The sequence below is a fragment of the Pipistrellus kuhlii genome, unplaced genomic scaffold (genome assembly GCF_014108245.1).
Source record: "Pipistrellus kuhlii isolate mPipKuh1 unplaced genomic scaffold, mPipKuh1.p scaffold_m20_p_1, whole genome shotgun sequence".
NCBI classification, from domain to species: Eukaryota; Metazoa; Chordata; class Mammalia; order Chiroptera; family Vespertilionidae; genus Pipistrellus; species Pipistrellus kuhlii.
The window spans coordinates 40,795,686-40,819,138 of record NW_023425404.1 but is presented as its reverse complement, the minus strand read 5'-3'; the positions used below and the strand labels follow the sequence as shown (position 1 = coordinate 40,819,138).

The 23,453-nt window shown below is 32.2% G+C and overlaps 1 protein-coding gene across 7 annotated transcripts in view; it reads right to left on the bottom strand.

Annotated features, from left to right (window-relative positions):
- The window catches only part of ZNF280D (zinc finger protein 280D), an 89,147-nt gene that overhangs the window by 15,929 nt on the left and 49,765 nt on the right, over positions 1–23,453 (bottom strand). For 6 of the 7 annotated variants that reach the window (XM_036441032.2, XM_036441027.2, XM_045582235.1 and 3 more), the window contains 10 exons: positions 19,797–20,020; positions 18,476–18,633; positions 17,614–17,714; positions 16,498–16,644; positions 13,625–13,759; positions 11,497–11,801; positions 10,896–11,036; positions 4,971–5,033; positions 764–879; positions 592–628 (listed from right to left, as the gene is read on the bottom strand). In XM_036441032.2, coding sequence (XP_036296925.1) covers positions 592–628; positions 764–879; positions 4,971–5,033; positions 10,896–11,036; positions 11,497–11,801; positions 13,625–13,759; positions 16,498–16,644; positions 17,614–17,714; positions 18,476–18,633; positions 19,797–20,020 — 1,427 coding nt within the window. The remainder of the gene's footprint in view (positions 1–591; positions 629–763; positions 880–4,970; positions 5,034–10,895; positions 11,037–11,496; positions 11,802–13,624; positions 13,760–16,497; positions 16,645–17,613; positions 17,715–18,475; positions 18,634–19,796; positions 20,021–23,453) is intronic. The other variant, XM_045582251.1, reaches the window with a different exon arrangement.

Genomic DNA, 23,453 nt, shown 5'->3' with positions numbered 1-23,453 from the left:
TAGCACAATGACAGACAACGAAAGAGGAAAAAGACAATCATTGGGCCTAAACACTTAAGGCCTATAAGAAATTAAGAAAGCAGACAAAATAGACAAAAAGACAAACAGCCATATCATTTGAAATGTATTATTCTGAAGGCAAGTACAACAGAGAAAAACATAAATTATTTTAAGCAAAGTAAGAAATGACTGTAGCAACAAAAGTTATTTTGGAAAGAGCCAACTGGAGAAAACAACATATGTTAAGATATGTCAACCTGACACAAAGATAAGGTGGAATAAAGAACCTAGTCTCATTTGAAGCTGAAAAAAGCTGAATAATGAGAGCTAGTGTCATGAACTTGGCTGCTTAACTGCCTTTGTGTAAGAAAACATCTCAGAACTTTGAACTTAGGAAATTCCAACTTGTCTCGCACCAGGTCACGAGCTCCATAGAGCAGGAACCTATTTCAACAAGCAGCTTTAAAAAGAACAAAAAAACAACAACACAAAATACTTTAATATTTTTCATTTCTATTAATCATACATTTAAAAATGCAATAATGCTAAAATCTATCAAAGTAAAAGGCACTAAATAAAAATTAAACTTACTTAGAAATATGTTCAGAAGTTGGGATACGAGCAGAAACTGAAATTAGAAAAAAAAATTTTCTATTTAATACTGATGAAATATGATGAGAAAGAACCTACTATATTGTGGCTGACCAAAAATAGTGAAAAAAATATCGAAAATCCTAAGCAACACAATTGTCTATATACATACCTTTCCCTACAACTTGGCAAGTATGAGTTTCCTGCTTACTCAAGTGTACAGCCATATTATCTAATCCAGAAAAATCAGCTAGGAAATCACAATCAAGGCACACCACAGTAATGTTCCTAAAATAAAAAAAAGCAAATAGTATAAAAGAAAAAGTCTTTAAAATATTTTATAAAAATCCATAAATAAGTTCAATGATTATTTTTTCATAATTGGCTTTTTGTGTCAAACTGTTGATTTTATGTTATATAAACTTGGTATAACAAAAATAATTTTCTAGAAAATGGCTTAGCCATATCCAAATTATGCTATTATTTATTTACAGACCAGTTGCTAAAAGGTAGAAGTTAAGAAATCTAAAACCCAGTGTTAGTTCCACTAACAACTTGTGTCACTGCAACAAGTCACAATCCACCTGTCCTCCACCATCTGCAATGCAAGGGTATAGTAATTGTTCATTCAATACAGTATATTTATTAAGGCCGTCTGTACACATACTGTACTGTATTGTGAATATAAGTGAAAAAAATACAGTCTGTGCCCTAACAAAGCTATAATCTAGTGTTTTATTTAGGTGAGAAAAAAATTAGAAGAGAAATTTAAGGTTTTAAACATATACATCATGTTATAGCTGTATCGGTTGCATACTATGTGTTAAAGGTTTTTCCATGTATTATTTTTATTCTTATCACAATACATATTATATTATTCTCACTTAACACTCAATTCATTAATTAAAGTGAATTAGTTATTTGACTACTGAAGTCCAAAGCTTGAGTTCCCAATGATCCTTGCACTGTGAACTGGACCACTTGCTGGGGCCTGAACTACTTGTTTCCTTACCAAACACCGAGTGCCCTAGTTCTTAAATGAAATATGTAATGATTATGAATTTTCAAAAAGCCTAAGAAACAATTTCCACAGTCTTCAATACTTTCTGTTGTATTCAGGAACAGTTTTTAGACTCATTAGAATAAACTATGTAGTATTTGCTATTTGAAATATTTAAACATAATTGGTATATTACAATATGTGACAGTGCCCTTAAGATTCTCACTAAAAATGTGTTTAAACTTTTGATTTTTAGTTGAAAGGTATTTTTAAATATTATTAAGCCTGCAAAAGTATGTAAATGTTTCCGAAAACTTAAAAATTCACAATATGTTTAATTTATTATATTTTAAGAGTTAAGAACTTGGGAGCCTGTTGAGTCAAGCATGTGAAGTGCTGTTTAAAAGAGAAGAAAATATATTAAATGTATAAATGATGTTAAATTGTTTAAAGGAACTGGAGTTGCAAATGGGACTGTTTAAAAAACTTAGTTTGGCCCTAACCGGTTTGGCTCGTGGATAGAGCGTAGGCCTGTAAGACTCAAGGGTCCCAGGTTCGATTCCAGTCAAGCGCATGTACGCTGGTTGCAGGCACATACATTGGTTGCGAGCACATCCCCAGTGGGACATGTGCAGGAGGCAGCTGATTGATGTTTCTCTCTCGTCAATGTTTCTAGCTCTCTATCCCTCTCCCTTCCTCTCTGTAAAAAATCAATAATATATATATATATATATATATATATATATATATATATATATATATATATAAAAATAAAAATCTTAGTCTGTTCTACTTAAATGAATCTTACCAAACATTAAAGGCCCTCTAAAAAGTTATTATTAAAATGTACTTGACTTCTAAATGCAATGTTTTTAAGCTAAACTTAAAAGCTTAAGGGAAGTTAAAATGTATAAGTATGCTATATTCCCCATTCATAGGAATTGACTTATTTTCAATTTGATTCCTATTTAAGTAGAGGGGAGGAAAAATTCAGATTTTTAAATAATATAGTTCACTTAAAAACAGAACACACACTTTGCTACTAGAACCATTCATTTGCTACTAGGTATTCCATCTACAAGTCTTCTACTTTTTCATTTTTGCACTTTTATTCATGCTATTTCTTCCAATTTCAATGCCACTGTATCTCTTCTACCAGTATAAATAATATTCATCTTTTAAAGCAAAGTATAATTAACACCTATCTAGATAATTTCATATAATCTCTCCCCCCTTCGAAAAACATAGCTTTTATTGCACTTATTAAAATCTTCCTTGCATTATTAGTTATTTATATTCACCTATATCTCCTATCTGATAAACTGTATATCTCCTGCAGACTAGTTCTAAGGCTTCATTACTTTCATCTTTAAAGGAACTGTATATTATGTACATGATAAATACATAGAGATAAAGAACAAATATTACATTCTAATAAAGGAATAATTATAAAAAACATTGTTCTATGTAATTATAAGTATACTATATTCTATTTATTGGAATTGATTTATTTTCAATTTGATTCCTATTTAAGTAGGCGAGGAAAAAAAATCAGATTTTTAAAATAATATAGTTCACTTAAAAACAACACACAATTAAGCTTGACAATAGTGAGAAAAGAATAAAACTAAAATCTCATCTTTTAAATGCAAAACTCTTTTAATTCTTATAAAAATTTTTAGTAAAGGCAACATCTAATATAGCTTAATCTATTTCATTGAACTCAATTAATGTTTTAAAATTAGCTCTAAAATACTTTAAAAAATATATATTTTATTGATATTTTACAGAGAGGAAGAGAGAGGGATAGAGAGTTAGAAACATTGATGAGAGAGAATCTTTGATCAGCTGCCTCTTGCACACCCCCCACTGGGGACGTGCCCACAACCAAGGTACATGCCCTTGACCGGAACCGAACCCGGGACCCCTCAGTCCGCAGGCCGACACTCTATCCACTGAGCCAAACCGGCTTTGGCCTAAAATACTTTTTAAACTGAATCAAATTTCATTTCCCTGTAAACTACTGGTCCAACATCGTAGATGGGAGCTATTATACATATAAATCATTTTCAACCTATACTTTAATTTATTCAACAAATATGTGCTGAGTACACTAATCAACATATGGTTTAAATTAGTATACTAATTTAAAAATCTAAACCACAGGATTTGAGTAATAAGACACAGAAAATTAAAAAGGTAAAGCACAAAGTATATCAGATGATGAAAGATGATTTAAAGAAAAATTAAGCAAAAAGGGAGGTAGGGAGAGATGGAGTGAAGCACAGGGAAAATAATACAATTAATAATAAATTTTAAAATTTTGTTCTCTATTTAACTTCATCTTTGCACCATTTGTTATCACTGAAACAAATTTAGCAAAAGAATATAGGCTAGTCATACCTCTAGTCTAAGGACAGTAGCAGTCATTTAGATTTCCAAATAGAACATACCAACATCAAGTAAAAAAAAAAAGATAATTAACCAGAACAAGTTACTACCTTACACCCACTAGATAGCTATAGTAAAAAAGAGATAATAACAAATGTAGACAAAGATGTGGATAAACTGGAACCTTCATATGCTGCTAGTGGGAATATAAAATAGTTGAGGTACTTTGTAAAACAATCTGGCAGATTCTCAAAGACTCAACAGTTACCATATAACCCAGCAATTCCAATCCCCGATATATACTAAAGAGAAATGAAAAAAAAACATGCCCAAACAAAAACTTTAACACAAATGTTCATAGCAGCATCTATAATAATAAAAGCATAATATGCTAATTAGACCAGACATCCTTCTGGACGAAGCCATGATGGCGGGCAGGGGCCGAGGCAAGGTAGGGACCCAGCCCCTTGCACGAATTTCGTGCATCGGGCCTCTAGTTATTTATAATGGGTTCAAAGTTAAAACAACCTAGATGGATAAACAAACTATGGTATATCATACAATAGAATACTACTGACCAATAATAAATGAAGTACTGATATATACAGATGAACATGTAAAATACACTAAATGGAAGCCAATCACAAAATATCACATAATGTACCATTCCATTTATCTGAAGTCCAGAAGAGGCAAATCTATACAAATAGACAGAAGATTAGAGGTTACTTAGGGATTGGTGGAATTGGAAGGAAATGGGGATAACCTTAATGAGTATAGAGTTGTTGTTTGGAGTGATAAAAATGTACTAATATTAACTGTGGCAATGGCTGCACAACTCAGTGAATATATTAAAAAACTATTAATTGTACAATTTAAGTGTGTGAATTGCGTGATATGTGGATTATATCTCACTGAAGATATTATATTAAAAATTTAAGTCATAAAATTTTTCAATAGAAAGAATTTTTAAAAATCAACTAGTTACCTGAGATTTCCTGAAAGCTTCTTAAAAATACAAAATCTTTTACTTGGGCGGTTACTGTGAAAGCTGGAAAGACAAAAAGATTTTATTTATTTTATTCTATAATAGTCACATTAATTTATATCTGTATTTCAAGTCTATATTTAAATTCCTAGTTTTGAGTAAAAGATCATGGTATAAATAAAATAATGTTTGTCATCCCTATGTAATTTCACACTTTATCTTACATTCCATTTTACCTATTTATTTTCTAATGACACAAATTTCTCTATGTATTTGCTCATATGATCAGTACCCCTCATCATACACAAAAGTAAATATTTGTTTTTAAAAAAGTAAAGCACAAATTAATTTTTTATCTGTTAAAGAGTTGAAAGCAATTTTAATTTTTTGCTAATGTTTTTACTCTAATATGAACAGTTCTCAAGAATAATCATTATTTTTAAATTGTTTTCCAATCTTAACATACTTATGTTGAAAAAGGGGGTAGACTCTAAATTAGGGGTGTCGAACTCAATCAGAGAAGGGGCCAAAATCTAAAATCCAGCCTAAATCGCGGGCTGAATGGTTTACTGAACAGTCATAAACTGTCATTGTGATGGAAACGCAGCGGAGTGCAGTGATGACAGCGCGGTGCGGGTCACATTGCAAGGCCTGGCAGGACGGATTTGGCCCGCGGGCCTTGTGTTTGACACATGTGCTCTAAATGATCTTCTTGCAAGTAAACAATACTCAAGCTAAATGCCACTGTTGACCATTTATAAAATCAAACATTTATAGAGTTCTTTGCAGTTACAAGAAGGGGTTTAAAAAAAATTTTAAGCAAAACTATTAAAATAATGCTTTCACTAAGCATAGAAAAGAAAACCACTAAACAACCTTTGTAATCAAATATTGCTTTTATGTACCCTTTTATATGTTTTTATTCATTTCAGAGTGAGGTAGGAAGAATCACTGAACAGCTGCCACCTGCATGCCCACTTTTGGGGCTTAAGCCAAAATCTAGGCATGTGCCCTGACCGGGAATCCAACTGTGACCTCCTGGTTCATAGGTTGACATATGACCACTGAGCCACACTATATACCCTTTTAAAGATGGTAAGGAAAGCTTCCCTGTACTAGAAAAGACAGGATTCGTTTAACATAACTAAAAGTGGATTTAAATCAGCATTACCTGGGAATTGTACACAGGCAACCAGCTATAACAATTACTTAACTGTCCTTCTAATGACAATTATTTAGAACCAATAAATCTATACAAAATATACATTAAACTCAAGCGTATCCTATAAAATTTCAGTATTGTCTTGTTTATTGTATAGGAATAATATGATTTTTAAAAAATATATTTTTTATTGATTTTTTACAGAGAGGAAGAGAGAGGAATAGAGAGTTAGAAACATCGATGAAAGAGAATCATCGATCAGCTAGCTGCCTCTTGTACACCCCCTACTGGCGATGTGCCCACAACCAAGGTACATGCCCTTGACTAGAATCAAACCTGGGACCTTTCAGTCCGCAGACCGATGCTCTACCATTGAGCCAAACTGGTTTCGGCAGGAATAATATGATTTTACCAACATCCCTTTTCTTTGGTAATTTAAATCACTCGTCAAAGCCTAAGTGAAATATCAACTATAGGACATCTTCTCTTATTTCTTCCATAAAGAATTTGTTCTTACCTCCTCTGTGCTCTCATGGTAATTTGTTTATCATATTAAGCTAAGTAAATAGTGTATCTCTCCTAATAAATTATGAAAATCAATGACAAGGACTTTATCTACAATAGCTTAATATTGACAACTTAGAAAAGAACAATAGCTAAAATTACTTGAAAGCTGCGTAAGAGCAAATCATATCATTAAGCACTTTAATTTTACATATCCTTAAATAATCAAAGTAACTTTCGTTTGAAAAAAATAAAACTGGGAGTCAGGTTAATTAACTTGCCCAAAGTCACAACGAAAATTAATAAATTGTGAAGCTTAGATTAAAATACAGATTTGTCTGATTCTTCTCCACAAGCCTGTCATACTTCTTAGCAAACAGTAAACTCTACTAGAAAAAGATATATTAAAATACAGTACTTATGTCTGTTAACTTTATTATATGTAGAGAAAAAGCCTTCTTATGCATCACGTTGAGGTAAATTCCAACATACAGCAATTTGTTTGGATTATTCTAGGAAACTCCTATTGCTATCTAAAAGCTATAAGTAAGTAAGGTGCAATAAAACCACCACACTCAATGCTCCACTTAAAAAAAAATTACTTAAAAATTACATGTTTAATGATGATCTACCTTGAAAGAGTCTTATTCCAAAAATGCTCCAATTGCATCACTATTTTTGAATATCCTCTTCAGAGCCTTTTATAATTATAACAAATAATAACTATCAATTGCTATTTGTAATGTTGTAGATGACATGGTAAACACAAACAGCCCTGTCTTTCAAGGAGATATATAGAGACCAACAAATGTAATAAAAGGCAGAATCAATGAATGGTCCACAATTCAAAGGTAGGAATGATCCCTGTGAGTGGTTATGGTGACCAAATACCTCAAAGGTTAACTGAAAAGAAGGACAGAGACGTTCCAGAAACTAACAAAAATGAGAAAAGCCACTATCAAAAATGAGTAAAGAGACTTTACTATGGAAACGAGTAGTCAACTTAGGGGGATGGGAGTCTATATAGAAAGAATGACTGGGACAGATTTAAGACCAGTGGGAAAAAGACCAATTGAGAGTACAGAGGTGGTATGAATATGAATTAAATGTACTCATCCTCTGGAGAAAATGTAACTCTGTACCTACAGAACTCAGGTTATAACAATAATCCAAAATTTGCAATGGTACCGATGAGCCATTCAATGGGAAATACTCAAGGCATTGAGGCAAGAGCACTAGTGAAGTAAAGAAAAAGGAAAAGGGATCTACCATACCCTAAGAGTGGCAATGGAAGCTTTCAGTTCATATGAAGCTAACAATGAATAAGAGCTTAGCATGTGTGATGACAATGAAATGCAGGGTTGAGGTTCACTGAGGAATTGGGAAAAGGGTATGGGAGTCGGGCTCATTAAAAATGTTTTGGAACAGAATGGATTTGGAGGTTGTATAGGACAAGTGGGAAGCTATGATAAATGAGAGTTGAAGGGTGAATTACACAAGATTTTCCAATTTGACCCCCTGTAAATTAAGGGCAGATTTAAAGCCCCATTTTGGGCAGCAGCATATTTGTCACAGAATAAGAGGCTTCACTCGGAAGTATACTGAGAGAGAGAATGTCTGGGGCCTGGTTTAGAGGAAATGTAATACAGGTGCAGACCACTGCAATAGTTGGGAGGCAGAGTGGCAAAATGCAGGAGGTGGGTGTTCAGAAAGCCATGCAAAGTGGTAAATCAAGAGAATTCATGAGCTTAAGAAACTTGGGACAGTGAGTTATTTACAGCTGGTCTTCCAGTCATACAGATGATGCCCTGAAAGAGTGATCTGGATGGTAGTTGTATGATTTCTGCAGATTATATAATGTTTGGCTTAATTTTGTTCTTTTTAGATGCCAGTGATATTTTCAAAGGAAAAATATCTATAAAAATAATTTAAAATATACAGTTGATCTCTGGAAAACTAAGCATTAAAGGGGGAAAAATTTAAAGTCGAAAGGTAAAAGCGACAGTGGTTATCAACAAAGGAAATGTAAAGAGGCAAGAAACGTTGAAGGAAGAAAAGGCAATGAAATAAAGGAACAGCCAAAAAGGAAGAAGAAAAAGAGTGGTAACAGTTTAACAGAAGCTGAGGAGGATAGTTTCAAAAGTGAATGACAACAATGTCAAAAACTCTGAAGTCATGGAGTAGTAAGAATTTTAAAAAGTGAATAAATGTGGTGCATAAGTAAATGACATAATCTTTAAAGGGCATGGTTAGTTAGCAGGTGGGGATGATACTCAAATTTAAGGGTAAAGAAATAATAAGCTAATAGCAAACACTTTGTACAAATGTAAAACAGTGAGAGAAGGACAAGAAATAAGGAAAGCAAGCAATAGAGACAAATCTCCCTCATCTTAAAAAACAAACAAATAAAAAAATACCTCAAAACTGGCCCTAGCCAGTTTGGTTTAGGGACAGAGGGTCAGTCTGCAAACCTAAGGGTCCTTGGTTCTGAGTTCGACTCTGGTCAAGGGCATGTACCGTGGTTTCAAGCTACTCCCCGCCCCTGTTTAGGGCACATGCATGAGTCAAATAATCAATGTGTTTCTCTCACTCAATATTTCTGTCTTTTCCTCTCTCTCTCTTCCACTCTTTCTGAAAATCAAAAGAAAAATATCCACCAGTGAAGATTAAAAAAAAAAAAAAATGTGTGTAAACAGAAGGAACCTGGTTAAAAGAAGAGATAAAGTAGCAAGTTAACTGAATAAGGTGGTGGAAGAACCACAAGAGACAGGGTTACCTTTGTAGAAGTAAAACCTCTCTATTTCTAAGATCAATGTCTGGATGAAGATAACCAGAAAAAAAATTGTTCAGATATAAACGAGTTAGGTAAGGAATTGTACGAGAGCCCGTTGGTAGTCCCAAACAAGTTAGGTAAAGAATTCTAGAACAGCTCAGCTGCAGTGGCTCAGCTGGTAGTCCCAAGAGGTCACCAGTTGGATTCCCAGTCAGGTTACATGCCTGGGCTTCAGGCTCGACTCCCAGTAAAGGGTATGCAGGAGGCAGTCATTTGATGTTTTCCTCTCCCTCTCCCTTCGTCTCTTTCTAAAATCAATAAAAACATTTTTCAAAAAGAATTCTAGAACAAAAACAAAGCAACAATCAAAACAGATCACCCTGAGGGTGAGGTTGACTATTATGTAAAGTTAAGAGGATGCTGCTGGACTTTGGAAAGAGGAGATAAAGCCCTGAAAGTGAAAGGGAAATAGGAATTAAAAAGAAATAAACATATACATGATGAGATTATAATGACACAAGGTAAAAAGGATATATAATAACTTAAAAGTTGATGTAAAGTGATGGCACAAAAAAATAAGGCATCATAAGGTTAGGCTAATCAAGGGGGGTTGGGAGGAAGGAGACTTTGAGAAACGTGTAGAAGCAATCAAGAAAGGTGAGAGAATTTAGAGGAACAGCTGATAATTACCAGAAAGTAACATAATGGTCATGTTATGATCTATGAGAAAATCACTTTCATTATATTTTAATTCTGGCTTTTTAAAAAAAGAAACAACCAAACTAGTTTATATCTGAACAATTTTTTTACTATTTTTAACAAATAAAATCCATCCTAAAAGATGATTCTACTAATAAAATACAAATGAATATGATCTGTGAGGTTTTCTCTGTATAGTGTACATATGTATTAGGTACTCAAATAATCTAGTAAGTTGAGTGAATTAATGAAAAAATTCCAACAATGGCATTATAACTAGAATAGTCTCTCATTTTACTGACTGAATGCAAGGATAGATAGCTTGACAGATAGGTGGACAGAGGGATGAGAGAGAAACAGATTCAATCAAGTTCTTAGCACCAGTGAAAATCCTGGAGTCTCTCAAAGTGACTGCTCTGAAGAGAATAGCACTCATGAGATTACATGCATTTGTTTGGTAAATATATTTGAAACATTTACATTTTTATTTTTAAAAATAACCATTTTGAAAGTCCTATAGGAAAAAGAGATTCCCATAGGAAATCTATTTCTCTAACAGACCTATATAATTTCTTTAGTCTAAATGTTCTTACAATTTTAGTTACAGTAATTTTATGAGTTACTATGCTGGAAACAGTAGAAAGTATTATCCTAGAAATTCTCTATTGCTAAAAGTTTTTAACTCCTTGAAGGGAAAAATTGGCTTCTAATAGAATAACTGTTTTCAAAAACCAAACTTGCTATATTATAATTCAATTGGTAATTACAGATGTTTAACTCATCTTACCTCATCATATGATTCACATAGGCTTTGCTACAGCTAGTGTTGTATCTGCAAAAACTACAGTGGACATATGTAGGAAAGTGATTTGAAAAATCTTTTATTTCGGAACAACACTCAATGCACCGGTGAATTCCTAGACGATACCTTATGGAGATATAAAGAAAATGGTAACAATATATTTTAAAACAAAAATAATAAGGGAGAGCTTTAATAATGTTCTGTTAATTAAAACCACGCTGTTTAAATGAAGATATTTAAACACAGACTCATAACTTGAACATTTGCTATGGAACAACAGCTAGGATAGGTATAACATCAGTTAATGCTTACCCCTGGAATAAAAGAAATTAACCACTTCAAATGTCATAAGATAGAAGTACAACATATAATACCACCAGTATTTCCTGATTATTACAGGAAAAATATAGGAAAGTACTGTTCAACAACAGTTGTTAAAAAAGACAAACTTTTATTACTTGCTTGATCTTTATGCCATAAGTAATAGCTTATGAAAGTTGAGAGTTGTGTACATTTAGATTAAATAAAGGTTTTATTCTTTTATTTAAGATTAAATTAGTATTCTATATTAGGAATAAAAGATTACCTTAAGTTCCTCAATGCTGTATTGACTTTACTTTTTCTGTTGCTACTAGCCAAAGTGCTTTGTTTTTTTTGCATAGTAGAGACTTTTGATTTGAATTTAGATTTACTTCCATTAGGCTTACTTGTAGTAGGTTTACTTGCATTAGGTTTAGTTGTAGTAAGTTTACTTGTGTTAGATTTTGTGGAATTTTTAGCAGTTACACATTTTGTTCTTGGAGGTGAGGCCTGAAGGATAGTATTTGTACTAATGGAAGGTACAGTTGAAGATCCTGATTGAAGAGGTCCAACTGAAGCTCGAATAGTAACCTACAAAAACAGAGATAATATTTACTTTAGATAATTAACCCTTGCATAAGTATTAAAATATCATCATGTAACAAAAAGTTAAATATCAAGTATTTTTTAAAAAATTAAGAATAAACTATAATTGGATGTCTTCCAATTATTTTAAATATTTAAATGAAATTAAAATTTGATATTAATTTACTTATATTTTTATATTGATCAGTGAAATGTTATTAATGAATAATTGGGAATTATATGGACATTAAAGAGCACATTCCATAGCTATTTTTATGCTCTGATATAATTAAAAAAATTAATATAGAGGTCAAAATTTAAATCTTAAAACCTGAAAAATAACTCTAGAAAGGCCTGTATTACCCACAGTAAATGTGATCTCTTTCCAGGGGCTCATTTAGCAGAATTTATGTTTACAAAGGTTATGTGTGTGTTGGGGGGGAGGGGTGGAAAGAGGGGAGCCTATATCAATTCAATATATATACTTCATGGAGAGTGTAATAAAATTTAGAATTTCCTTAAAGAGAACTAATATAAAGCTTATGATTTATAGTACTCAAAAATTTTATTAGTTAAGTTGACAATGGAAAACACAAATGCCTACCAACATTCTCATTAATCATATGACTAGTCTCCCCTTCATGTATATATTTTGAGTAGTTTCTGAGGAAGTCCTATAAAACATGTTTGGTAGCATACAAAAGCAATGGACTAAGAATCAGAAAATTTGAAGTTAAATCTCATACAACTTCCTTTGTAGCCATGTGGCCTAGAATAAGTAAATTATTGTCTCTAAGCTTCTTTACCTATATACTATGGAACAATACCTGCCTTGTTTATCACACCAGATTGCTGTATAGATTAAATAAAAGAATCTATGAAAAAGCATACTGAAAGCATAATTCTAAGGTGCGAGAAAAACATTTAGTATGGTTATTAATAATATTATTGCTATTATCATTAATAAGGGAAAATATGAGAGAGGACTGCACCGCTTACATTCATATTATGCATGTCTAGTCCCAGCATGGAATGAATGGATTGCAGGGAAGGATGCTGGATAGCTTCTCTTGCTCTAGGTCTTCAGAGCATGGCTTTATATTGTTTAGTTAATTCAAATAACAGACATACCCACATTCAAAGGTAAGTACCCAAAGCCAAATATAAATGTTTTGGGGATTATTTCACTTTGGATTATCCATGCCTCTGTTTCCCTCCACTGGAGCAAATATTCAAGAGCTGACTGTATATAAAGAAGTCAGAAAAAAACAGGAATATAAGGCAAAAAGGGAAAGGTAAAATACAATCATCAGTATGTAGTTAGACATGTGTTTGCTCACTAAAAACACAATGCTATCCAGCAGCAGAACTTGTTTCTCTGAGAGTGGACTCAGTAATAACAACTTCAATAAACATCTAAGACCGTATGGTATTCAAAGCACCATACTAGATGCTGAGGACACAAAGATAAATAAATCATGATTCCTGATCTCAAATAGTTTAGCAAGTAAAACCCACAAGAATAGCTCAAAAATAGGCTATTGACACAAACCACTGACCCAGGAAACATAATATCTAATTGCACGTTTTACAAAGGAATACCATTCTAGCATAGCACACACCAACTACTGAAAAAAACAATGGTTAGGTTTTTTTTCCTAAACATAAGAATGCTAAAATTAAAAAAAAAAAAATGCTAAAATTTGACATTGGAGTCTTCATAAAAATCAGAAATCATTTTTCAAAGTATAATATTTAGTAGTTAAAACCAGACAGGAATTAATTTTATTATCATAACATATGTTAATATACAACATAGTTACACTCACTTTTGTTCCAGGAGGTAGCCCTTCTAGCTCTTTAGGTTTTATAAATGTTCGGTGATGCTGAGTCTTGTGATCCATTTTCTCTTTGCAGGTCAAAAATTGCAGTCTGCATTTTGTACAACGATGTATTCCTTTTTTCTGTTTAGAAAACAGGAAAAATAATTACAGCAATCACAAATCCTGGGTCCTGAAACTGTTCTTATTTAACATTAATGATACCTAAATAATTTTTAAAATAGTATCTTGTATCTCTCATAAATATTAGTGAAGTATTATTTCAATTTTTAAAATACTCTTTACATTAGTATTTAGGTTTCAAAAATGTCTGTTATTGTACAAAAGTTGAACATAAGAGTTGTATCAATAGTTCTAATGAAAGGTATCTAAATAATGGTATTAATGTTTCATTATTGTAATTTTAAAGTATTTAGACACATACTATATTATTTGAGAAACTTGAGGGATTTGAGGTTAATTCTGACTATAAGTATTTTTTGCCCTTATATATTAATACCAATGTAAAATCTGACTCTGTGTGAAAGCAACAAAAGGTTGGGCTCTGAAGTCAAATTTTAACTCTACTTTTTATTAGGTAGTGTGACATAGGACAAGTTATTTTCTCTAAAACTTATCTATAAGAAATATTAATATACACAGAGTAAGTGTAAGGATTAAGTAAGATAATGCATATAAAACACCCGCTGCTGCCATAAATGATTGCCTATTGTTTTAACTGCTTATTATTTTTATTAAAGATCTAATGAGTATATTTAACACATCCAAAATCACTTTCACTATTTTAAGTCATACAAACTGGATTGTCAGCTCTAAAATCACCCAGAACTTAATAATAGAACCTCTTAAAGAAAAGTTACAAACAAAATCTTTAAAGACAATAAAATGAACCACGGTGTCAACAATTCTCGTTGTTTAATATCACACTAATAATGTGTCATCAATTATAAATTTATAATCCTGCTCAGCTAAGGTTTTCCAATCTTTAGTAAATAATTATATAATTTGTAAATACCTTGAAGAATGCCTGATTATCCTTCTTAATAAATTTCTCCCTCTCTACTGCTAGCTATCTACCTCCTAAGATATAAACAAACAAAACAAACAAAACAAACCTTGGGTACCCAAAGCAAATTAAGACATAAAACTTAGGGTACAAAAACTGATTATAAATCACAAGAGACCACAAAGTAGGCCCACTCATTTATTTCATAATTATCATTCTTCCACATCAAAATTTTACTCTGGAGCTTAGTAAAACATATAGGAAAAATTACATAAAAAGCCCCATAATAAAATAGAACTACTATCTCATATCTCACTTTCTCTTTCAAAATTAAAGGCCAAACATTAGAAAGAGTACCAGAAGTAGTGTTTCCCAAACTCTGTCCTCAATAAAAGTTAACAGACATTCTGAAAAGATTGTGGTCAAATAAGTTGGTGGGGAAGAGGAAGGAGAGGTGATAATATATACTTATATCCCTTACTTAGATATTATGTTTTAACATATTAAAACCTGAGAAGTCCTATTTTAAGAAACAGACAAAACTGTTTAATTTTATAAATCCAGGCATTTACCAAATTTATTTACCAGTAACAATTTGAGGGGAAACATCTACTAACACATAATGGAACACTGTTAAGAAAACCTAGAACAAAAAATCTTGACAGAACTTCTCAAGGATGGGTAGCATCCCAGTCACAACATAGGTAATTCCAAATTCATTTGGAAATTATTTTATAATTTGTCCCAATTAAAAACCATAAGTCAACTTTATGATTATCTAAAGATAGAAATGGAAAGCAAAGTGAGCAAGCAATGATAAATAAACTGCCATGTCAATTTAATCAATAATAAAAAATATGGCCCTAACCAACTTGGCTCAGAGGATAGAGTGTCAGCCTTTGATCTGAAAGGTCCCGGGTTCAATTCTGGTCAAGGGCATGTACCTTGATTGCAGCACATCTCCACTAGGAGGTGTGCAGGAGGCAGCTGATCAATGTTTCTCTCTCATCGATGTTTCTAGCTCTCTATCCCTCTCCCTTTCTCTCTGTAAAAAAATCAAAATATATTTTTTAAAAATATGATGAGCACCATGAATAGTGAGGTGTCAAGGTTACATGATCAGATACCTAAAAAACAGATTGTGTTGCATCAAAGTTTTCGGCTCAAAGGATGGTTTAATTGCTTCATGGAGAAGAACCAGTAAGCAAAAAATCAGAATTCAAGATAGTGGTATAAGCACTAATCCTGGGTCTCAAAAATTACATAGCAGAATTGGCAGAAGTCACCCACAAAACAAATGATGACCTAAATGCAGTTCTTTGGCAGTGCTCATATATCCAGCAAAAAGTGTCATTACTATTTCCTTTGTCACCGGCAGCTATAAAAGACCACTGCTGGTCAATGACAACAACATGTTTTCTCAGAATAAGGGGGCTAAGAAAGGAGCAATAGAGTAGTAAGAAAAAGAGGAAAATAAGATTATGAGTCCCCAATCTTTTCTTTCTCAGTTCAACTTCATCTTTTCCCATGTTCCTGTTATCTACCTTCAAAATCCCATAAACACTCTCAGATCCTGAGATATTTGATCTTTTGGATATTCCACTCATCTTCTTTTTTCCTTCAATCCTTAGGTTTTCTATTTCTAGCTGTCTTTCAGAATTTTCATTTATGAGCCACATCACCAGAAAGGAAGCAAGGTAAAGTGGAAGTTTCACAAGTAATTTAGCATAAAATGCAAATTAACAGTGTCATTTGGAACAATTTTACTTCCCTTGTAGAACAAATCTTATGGTTCTAAGTCATAATCTATCTTTTAGCTAAAACAACATGAACAAATAAGAACTGGTCATCTCACCTGATGCTTCATATAATGATGCATATAGGGTGTGGCAATTTTAATAACTTTGAGGCAAAATGGGCATAGCAAGTTCTTAGTGTTTTCATGGGATGATCTAAAATGAGTTTCTACATCAGAAAATGATGACGATCTATAATTGCAAACCTACAAAGAAAAAGAATGTTAAACTTAACTTGAAAATGTACTTGATATGCAATTATAGCAGTAAGTCATTTATTTGGAAGAACATTATGTACAACTAATTTAGCTCTGATATCTACACAACCAAGAATCCCATTAATGCAAGCACTAGAAGATGATCTTTGAGACAGAAAAGTTATCTTTCCAAGTTTAGGAATATTTCCCAAAATATAATTAGAGTTCCTTCTTTTCATTAGATGCAAAAAGTCAGAATCACCCCCTATTCTGACTTTTTGCAAGCTGATACTTCTTGTCCTATAAAGTTTTTTCTTCTATGTAAAACAACATCTTCCTTGAGATTATAAATTACCTCCAGGCTATGGCAATGGCAATTTATTTTTATCATGCTTTCCTATTCCTTCAAATTCTGGAAAAATACTAGGCCCAGAGAATTTTGTAGTATGCTCTATATCTAAAATAATTTCATATTTCCCTTGTATAACTATATTCTTCCCTATATGGTAAGATTAAGTTCATAGTTTGTCTTTTCCCCTCAGAGCTTTTCTTTGTCCAGTATAGGAATGAGTAAACAATGGCTTGTGGGCCAATTCCTAATCTCTACTGACCCTGTACACAATACATGAATTATGTCACAGGACTTTCTATTGTACTAATAAATCATTTACAAGAGAAATTTTAACAGCAAATTTTATCTAAATGGTTAGAAAATAAAAAAATGTATTTCACAAGAAAATAATATGAAATTCAAATATGTGTGCACATTCATTCACTTATTTTCTTGGCTGTCTTTGTGCTACAGTGGCAGAGTTGATTAGTTGCAACAGAGACTGTACGACCTTCAAAGCCTAAACATTTACTATTTGTCCCTTACAGTAAAAGACTTGCTGATTCCTGGCCTAACAGGTTTAACCAAAATAACAGAAAACAAACAAAACAAACAAACACTAAGTACACAATAAAATATGTGTATACCTGGCAAATATATGGCATTTCACCGGGTTTATGATTGTCCTTCATATGTTGTAAAAGAATATGCTCTGTTTCAAATGATAATTCACAGATTTTGCAAATGGCTAAAAGTGGGGGTGGGGGAAAGACATTACACCATTTCAAGATATATAAATAGACACACACATCAAATCATTATTTGAACACCTAAAACTAATAAAATGTATGTCAATTATACTTCAAATTATTTTATTTTTTAATTTTTCAAATAAAGTATCCTTTTGAGGCAAACAAGATAGATAAATATAAAATTCGTTTTATGCATCTATATAACAGTAACAACAGCAAATTGGTGGTGGTGGTGAACAGTTAGTTTTACAGTTAGCTATGTTCTAAGGCACTGTACTTACAATAACTCACTTAATTCCCACAACAACATTATGAAACAGGTATTTCTATTATTACCATTACTCAAATATTAGGAATAGCTTGCCTGAGATCAGATAGCTGTATTAAGAGGAAGATCTAGGATTTGAACTCAAGTGGTCTAGTTCCAAAATCTATGATTGTTAACTACCACTATTAGTTCCTTTTCTGACTCCAGTTTAATAAAGGGCATTAATTTCATATTTGAAAACTATGATCTAAGGCTTCTAACTTAGCCCCCCACTTATAATGTGCAGGTTATTGTCCTTAATTATTTACAAGAGTGACTTTAATTTTTGTAATTTTATTTAAAAGTTTTTAATAATCAAAATGTAACTTTTTCCATTTTACCCTCAAATTCCAGTCTTATTTTTATTGTTCTAACAAGTTTAAGATTTTCTCAGAATTAATATTGACAAAATCAGTAATATTCAGTACTTAAAATGAAACTGTAACTTACTAGAAAATTCATGGGGTGTGTGTGTACTTTCAATGTGACATTGCAGTTGAAATGGTGTGGGAAACTGACGGTAGCAGTGTTGGCAGGTGGTGTGGTTTTCCCAGCTTTCACTGCTCTGCTTCTCAAGTTCCAAATGGTGTTTCATGTGGTTCATAAACCTATAAATGATTGTCAACAGGTGCAAAATTCAGATTTAAAAACAAAAATCTCACAAATAATTATCTGAATCTTAGAATATACATATATTACATGAAAATCCCAAAAGCCTTAAATTCCTCTAGAAAAGTATGCACTTTAAATAATCACTTTCATTAAGTGATTACATAAACATCTTTTTTAATCTTTGTTTTAAAAATTCATTAATATAATTAATCTGAAATATCACTAACTTGCTGTAATTTAATAATTTCAGATTATTAAAATGTTTTTTAAGGTGAAACAGCAGGCTTCTTTTTCACAGATGAAATACTATTTACATTTTTCAATAAAATACTGAAAGGAAGGAAATACACCAAAAGCAGCTACTCAGGTATGAGAGTAATCCTTTAAAGCCAAGAAGATATACAATAGATTCCAGTTGCTTAAAAGACAAATTACTGGTATTTTTACTTGTGTCTTAGTTTCTAAATGTATGTACTAGCAATTTTAATGCCTACAATTATAAAAACTTTTTGTTTTATTTAATAATACTGGTTTACTGTTAGCACAGACTATTCACGTTAACATGTAGACTGTGCTCTTTGTAGGCAAAGTCCATTTTTTAGTTTTACATCTGCTATGTCAGCTTCTCTAAAAGGCTTCTTATGAGTAGGAACTATGACCTTCAACAACAGAGGGTGCAGTATAAAAGGGAATACCTATTTAAAAGAGCTTATTGAAGCTTTTTGCTATTTATAGCTTAGTTATTCAATCAAAATAACAATTTTTAGGCTGGAGCAACTATTAACAATTATTCACTTTGAGTCCCTAAATGAAGTAATCTTAAAACAAATAATGTCATCAATATGGATAGCAATCTTCTTGAAGGTCATAACATTTATCTCTTTTTCACTTATTCACAACACTTCTCTTTAAAATAGGTTATGATACTCCTTAAAAAATCTTTTTATCCATCTTTGGTTTTAATCCTAGAGTTGGCTAAATATTTACACATAGAGAAAACGAGCCATTAAAATTTTACCTTATAACTTTAAGCAATTAAAAGTTTATCTTTCTGCCTTTGTTCTTCGTAGAAAGTGTTAAATACCTAGAATGGCACAGACAAAAATTTTATCTGCAGCATTCCAATTTTCAAATAGAAATAAAGTAAGTATTTACATACCTAATATTATTTTTAAGAATTTTCAAGCAACTGAAGCATTTAAAGGTTGTGTGAGTCTTCTGTTCTTCTTGGACATCTCCTTCATGTTTTCCATAATAAAAGTCATTAACTAACATGATCAATTTTCCTTTCTCTGAATCAATAGTGTTATCTTTATCTGCTGTACTTGAAAAGTCAGTTTTAGGCAGTCCCAAAAAGTTATTTATCATGTCTGGACAACAGTACTGAAAGAGAGAGGGGAAAAAAAAAAGCCTTTACCCTTTAAAAACACAAATACCCCCATTTAAATCCATTGCCAGACATTGTTAAACAATGCTTGATAATGTAGCTAGAAAAATATTCACCAAAAGTTTGTGGTGCATATACAAGTCTAAAACAATTCAAAAAAAGAAAACCTTAAAATCAGGACTTGCTATTGATCTAAAGTGTCTTCCATGCAATTAACCATTTCAGATGTATTATTAATAATAAATACTTTAATTAAAACTAAACTAAAAATCATTTATTTCATATCCATGTCAAGAAAAAGTCCAGAAAGAAATTGTAGTTTTATGTGTCATAATGTATATGTTAATTATTAAGAGACATAGTAAACTTCATAATATGTGGTTGGAACTGGACATTGAGCACACAGCTGATCTGAATTTCTCATACTCAAAGTGCTGTACAATGTATGGTGAAAAAGAAAGAAGTAACAGTATGTCTTGAAAACACCAACAGTTACATCTTGATATATAGAATGGTTAAATATTTTAAGGGGAGATTTAATTCCTCATAAGTAAAATCAGCATATTACAAAAACTGATTTTAATATGGAACACTTTCATACATGAGCTTTTTTTCCTTAGCAAGATATAACTAATTCATTTATTTACATAATTTTTAAGTGCAAAATTTTCCTACAGCAGATTTTCTCAGAGGAAGACCTACATTAGAAAAATCAGAAATGCTTGTCAAAAATGCTAATTCCTGGGCCCACTTCAAACCAATAAACCACAATGTCAAGAGGTAGGCCCTAAAAATCTGCATTTTTAATAGCCATCCAGGAAATTATTTTAAAACATAAACCTACTGACTTAAACTCTTCCTAAATGTGTTTAGTAAATTAATAGCAACATCAGAAAGTTTAAAAATCTAAAAGCAATTCTATTCCATTTCTAAGATAACAACATCCACTTTCTGTCACATTGAAATGTTAGATCATCAGTGAAACTTTCTGTGTCACATGAGAAGCTGGGCCTTTGAGCCAAAGCAGACCTATAATGTTTCCTTCAATTGCACTTATTTTGTGCACTTGTCAGTTCTAAAACCTATAAAGAGAAAAGAGACCAACAAAAACCAAGCCCACAAAATCCGAAGTACACCGAAAAGAGGGGAAAAAATACTGAATAAAATGGACTGAAAAACTGGGACAAAAAAAATAGTGTTTAAGAGTTAAGGTTGTGCCGACACTGGTCTTGATTTAAGGTTTGATTTAAGGTTTTATAGGAGGATATGCATGGCTGACCTATGGTCCAAGATCAATTGGTCATCTTTATTAAACCTTAGCCCTTCACTGTTGCCCCTGGTTTATCCCTTCTTTTCCTGGGTTAGACATTCTGCAATATTAAAAACTTTATTTCAATATACTGTAATTTGACAAACAGCAGATACCATCTGTTACTTATTCCTGTCCATTGATAAATCATGTTCTGTTACTTTGCTAGTACTAAAAAATTTAGGTAGGATTTTCAGAGCAAAGAAGTAGCATTTTTAAATAGTAAAATAGTACTTCCCCATATGATTATCCTAGGTAAGTCTAAATTCCCCCATTCTCCTTCTGGGATTCATCCAAAAGCCACAGCAACCAAATTTTAAAATTTTTGTTTTCATTGAAACTAAGTGCCAGACTAAACTCCACAGACTACACATTGAAAGCACTACTCAAAGCAAGCCAAGTTCAGACAGAAGACATGCAGTTGGATGTAGATCAACTCAGTCAAAGAGCCTAATAGTGAAGATCTTAGAAAGTCTCAGCAAAAATATACATTCTAAACGTGAAAGAAACATTTTGAAGTCCAAAGTTATATCCTTTGTTTGCAAAAATGGGTATGGGTGCTGGCACAAGGAGGATAGCAGAAGTCCCCCAGATCATTTGGTAAAAGGAAGTAGGAAAGGCAATGCTACTTATAAAAGCAGACACACAAGACACACTTTCAGAAAGCCTTTTGTCCAGCAAAGAGTAGTAGGCTGTGAGATTAGCCTGGAAACCCATGCTCCTTAATAGGAGCCTTGCACAAAACAATTAGCCCAAGAAATCCAATTTGTTCAATTATAGTAACTTATATCTACTGGTAAACAAAAATATTTTAAATTAAAAAGAATGAAAATGTAAATTTCTAACCAGAAAACTGGAGCAGATGCATGCAAGATGGTTGACAGGCTAAAAATTTTGATATAGTTTGTAAAAAACTTAATAAAGCAATTGTGGCTATTTGGAAGATCACATGGGCAAGAGGAAATGACAAGACAAAAAGAAGACAAACTGAGGCTGAAAATCAACTTAAAGTAGAAAGAACAGAATATAGCGGTAGACACTGTAAAATAAAATAAAATAAATAAAATAAAATAGTTGGCAAGGGCTAGTAATGAGAAAAACATATAATTGGTTTTTAAAGAAAGAGTTAAAACTACTTGTTTTGCTGAAGTTCATTCTCTAGTAATTTCCTGAAGAAGGTCCTGGGAACAGCATTCTTTGAGTTCTTTCGTGTTCACTGTGTTCCATTTTTGTAAAAAACACCACCACCAAAAAAAATAGTTTGGCCAGATATAAAGTAAGTTGAATCCTAATCTGAAGATCTTGTGGGTGGTACTCCTGTTTTACAATATTGATGCCGCTGTTGAGAAATCTGGGATAAGCCGTACTGAGTTTGCTGCTCATAAATAATTCTATGTTTTGCCCTAGCTGTTCACAGGATTTTTTATTTTGAAAGACTGATAAATTTATACTAACATGACGTGGTACTGATTAGTATAAATTTTGGGTCAATTTCTTCTTTAGTATACATGTTTTTTTCAACTTCTATATTGGTGTCTTCCTTTATTTTAAATGCAGTTTTCTTGATTTATATTTTTAAGTATTTATTTCATAAAGTTGTTTTGCTCTTTTGTTGGGGGAGTGTTGTCCAGTATATTTGTTCAATATTTTTGGTCTAGCATAGCTGTCGTTTTCTTTCTAGTAGTTTTAACTATGGAACCCCCCCTACCCCCAACTGCATGAATTTTGTGCACCAGACCTCTAGTTCTCATATAAGAACAAAGCACAAAGTACAGTTATCAGGGTCTACAATTTAGGAGCTGGAAGTACTGACAGTTAAAATGGTTTTGTACATGAATATAGTGAATTTACTATTACAAATATAATACCTTTTTCTACTTGTTTTGTAAAACAAATTTTAGTAAAAATTTATAAATCTGAAAGTGAAAAAGAACTTTCTCTTAGTTATTTCTTTACCATTGCACCCTTCTCCTTCCTTTTCTTCATATAATCTACACTGCCTTTTCTTTCCTTTTACTCTTCCTGACATTTAAACTGGGCATGAAGAAGAATACAGGCTATCTTTACAAGGACAGAGCAGAATACTATAAAATGTAATAAAATATTTTAAGCGAAGTATT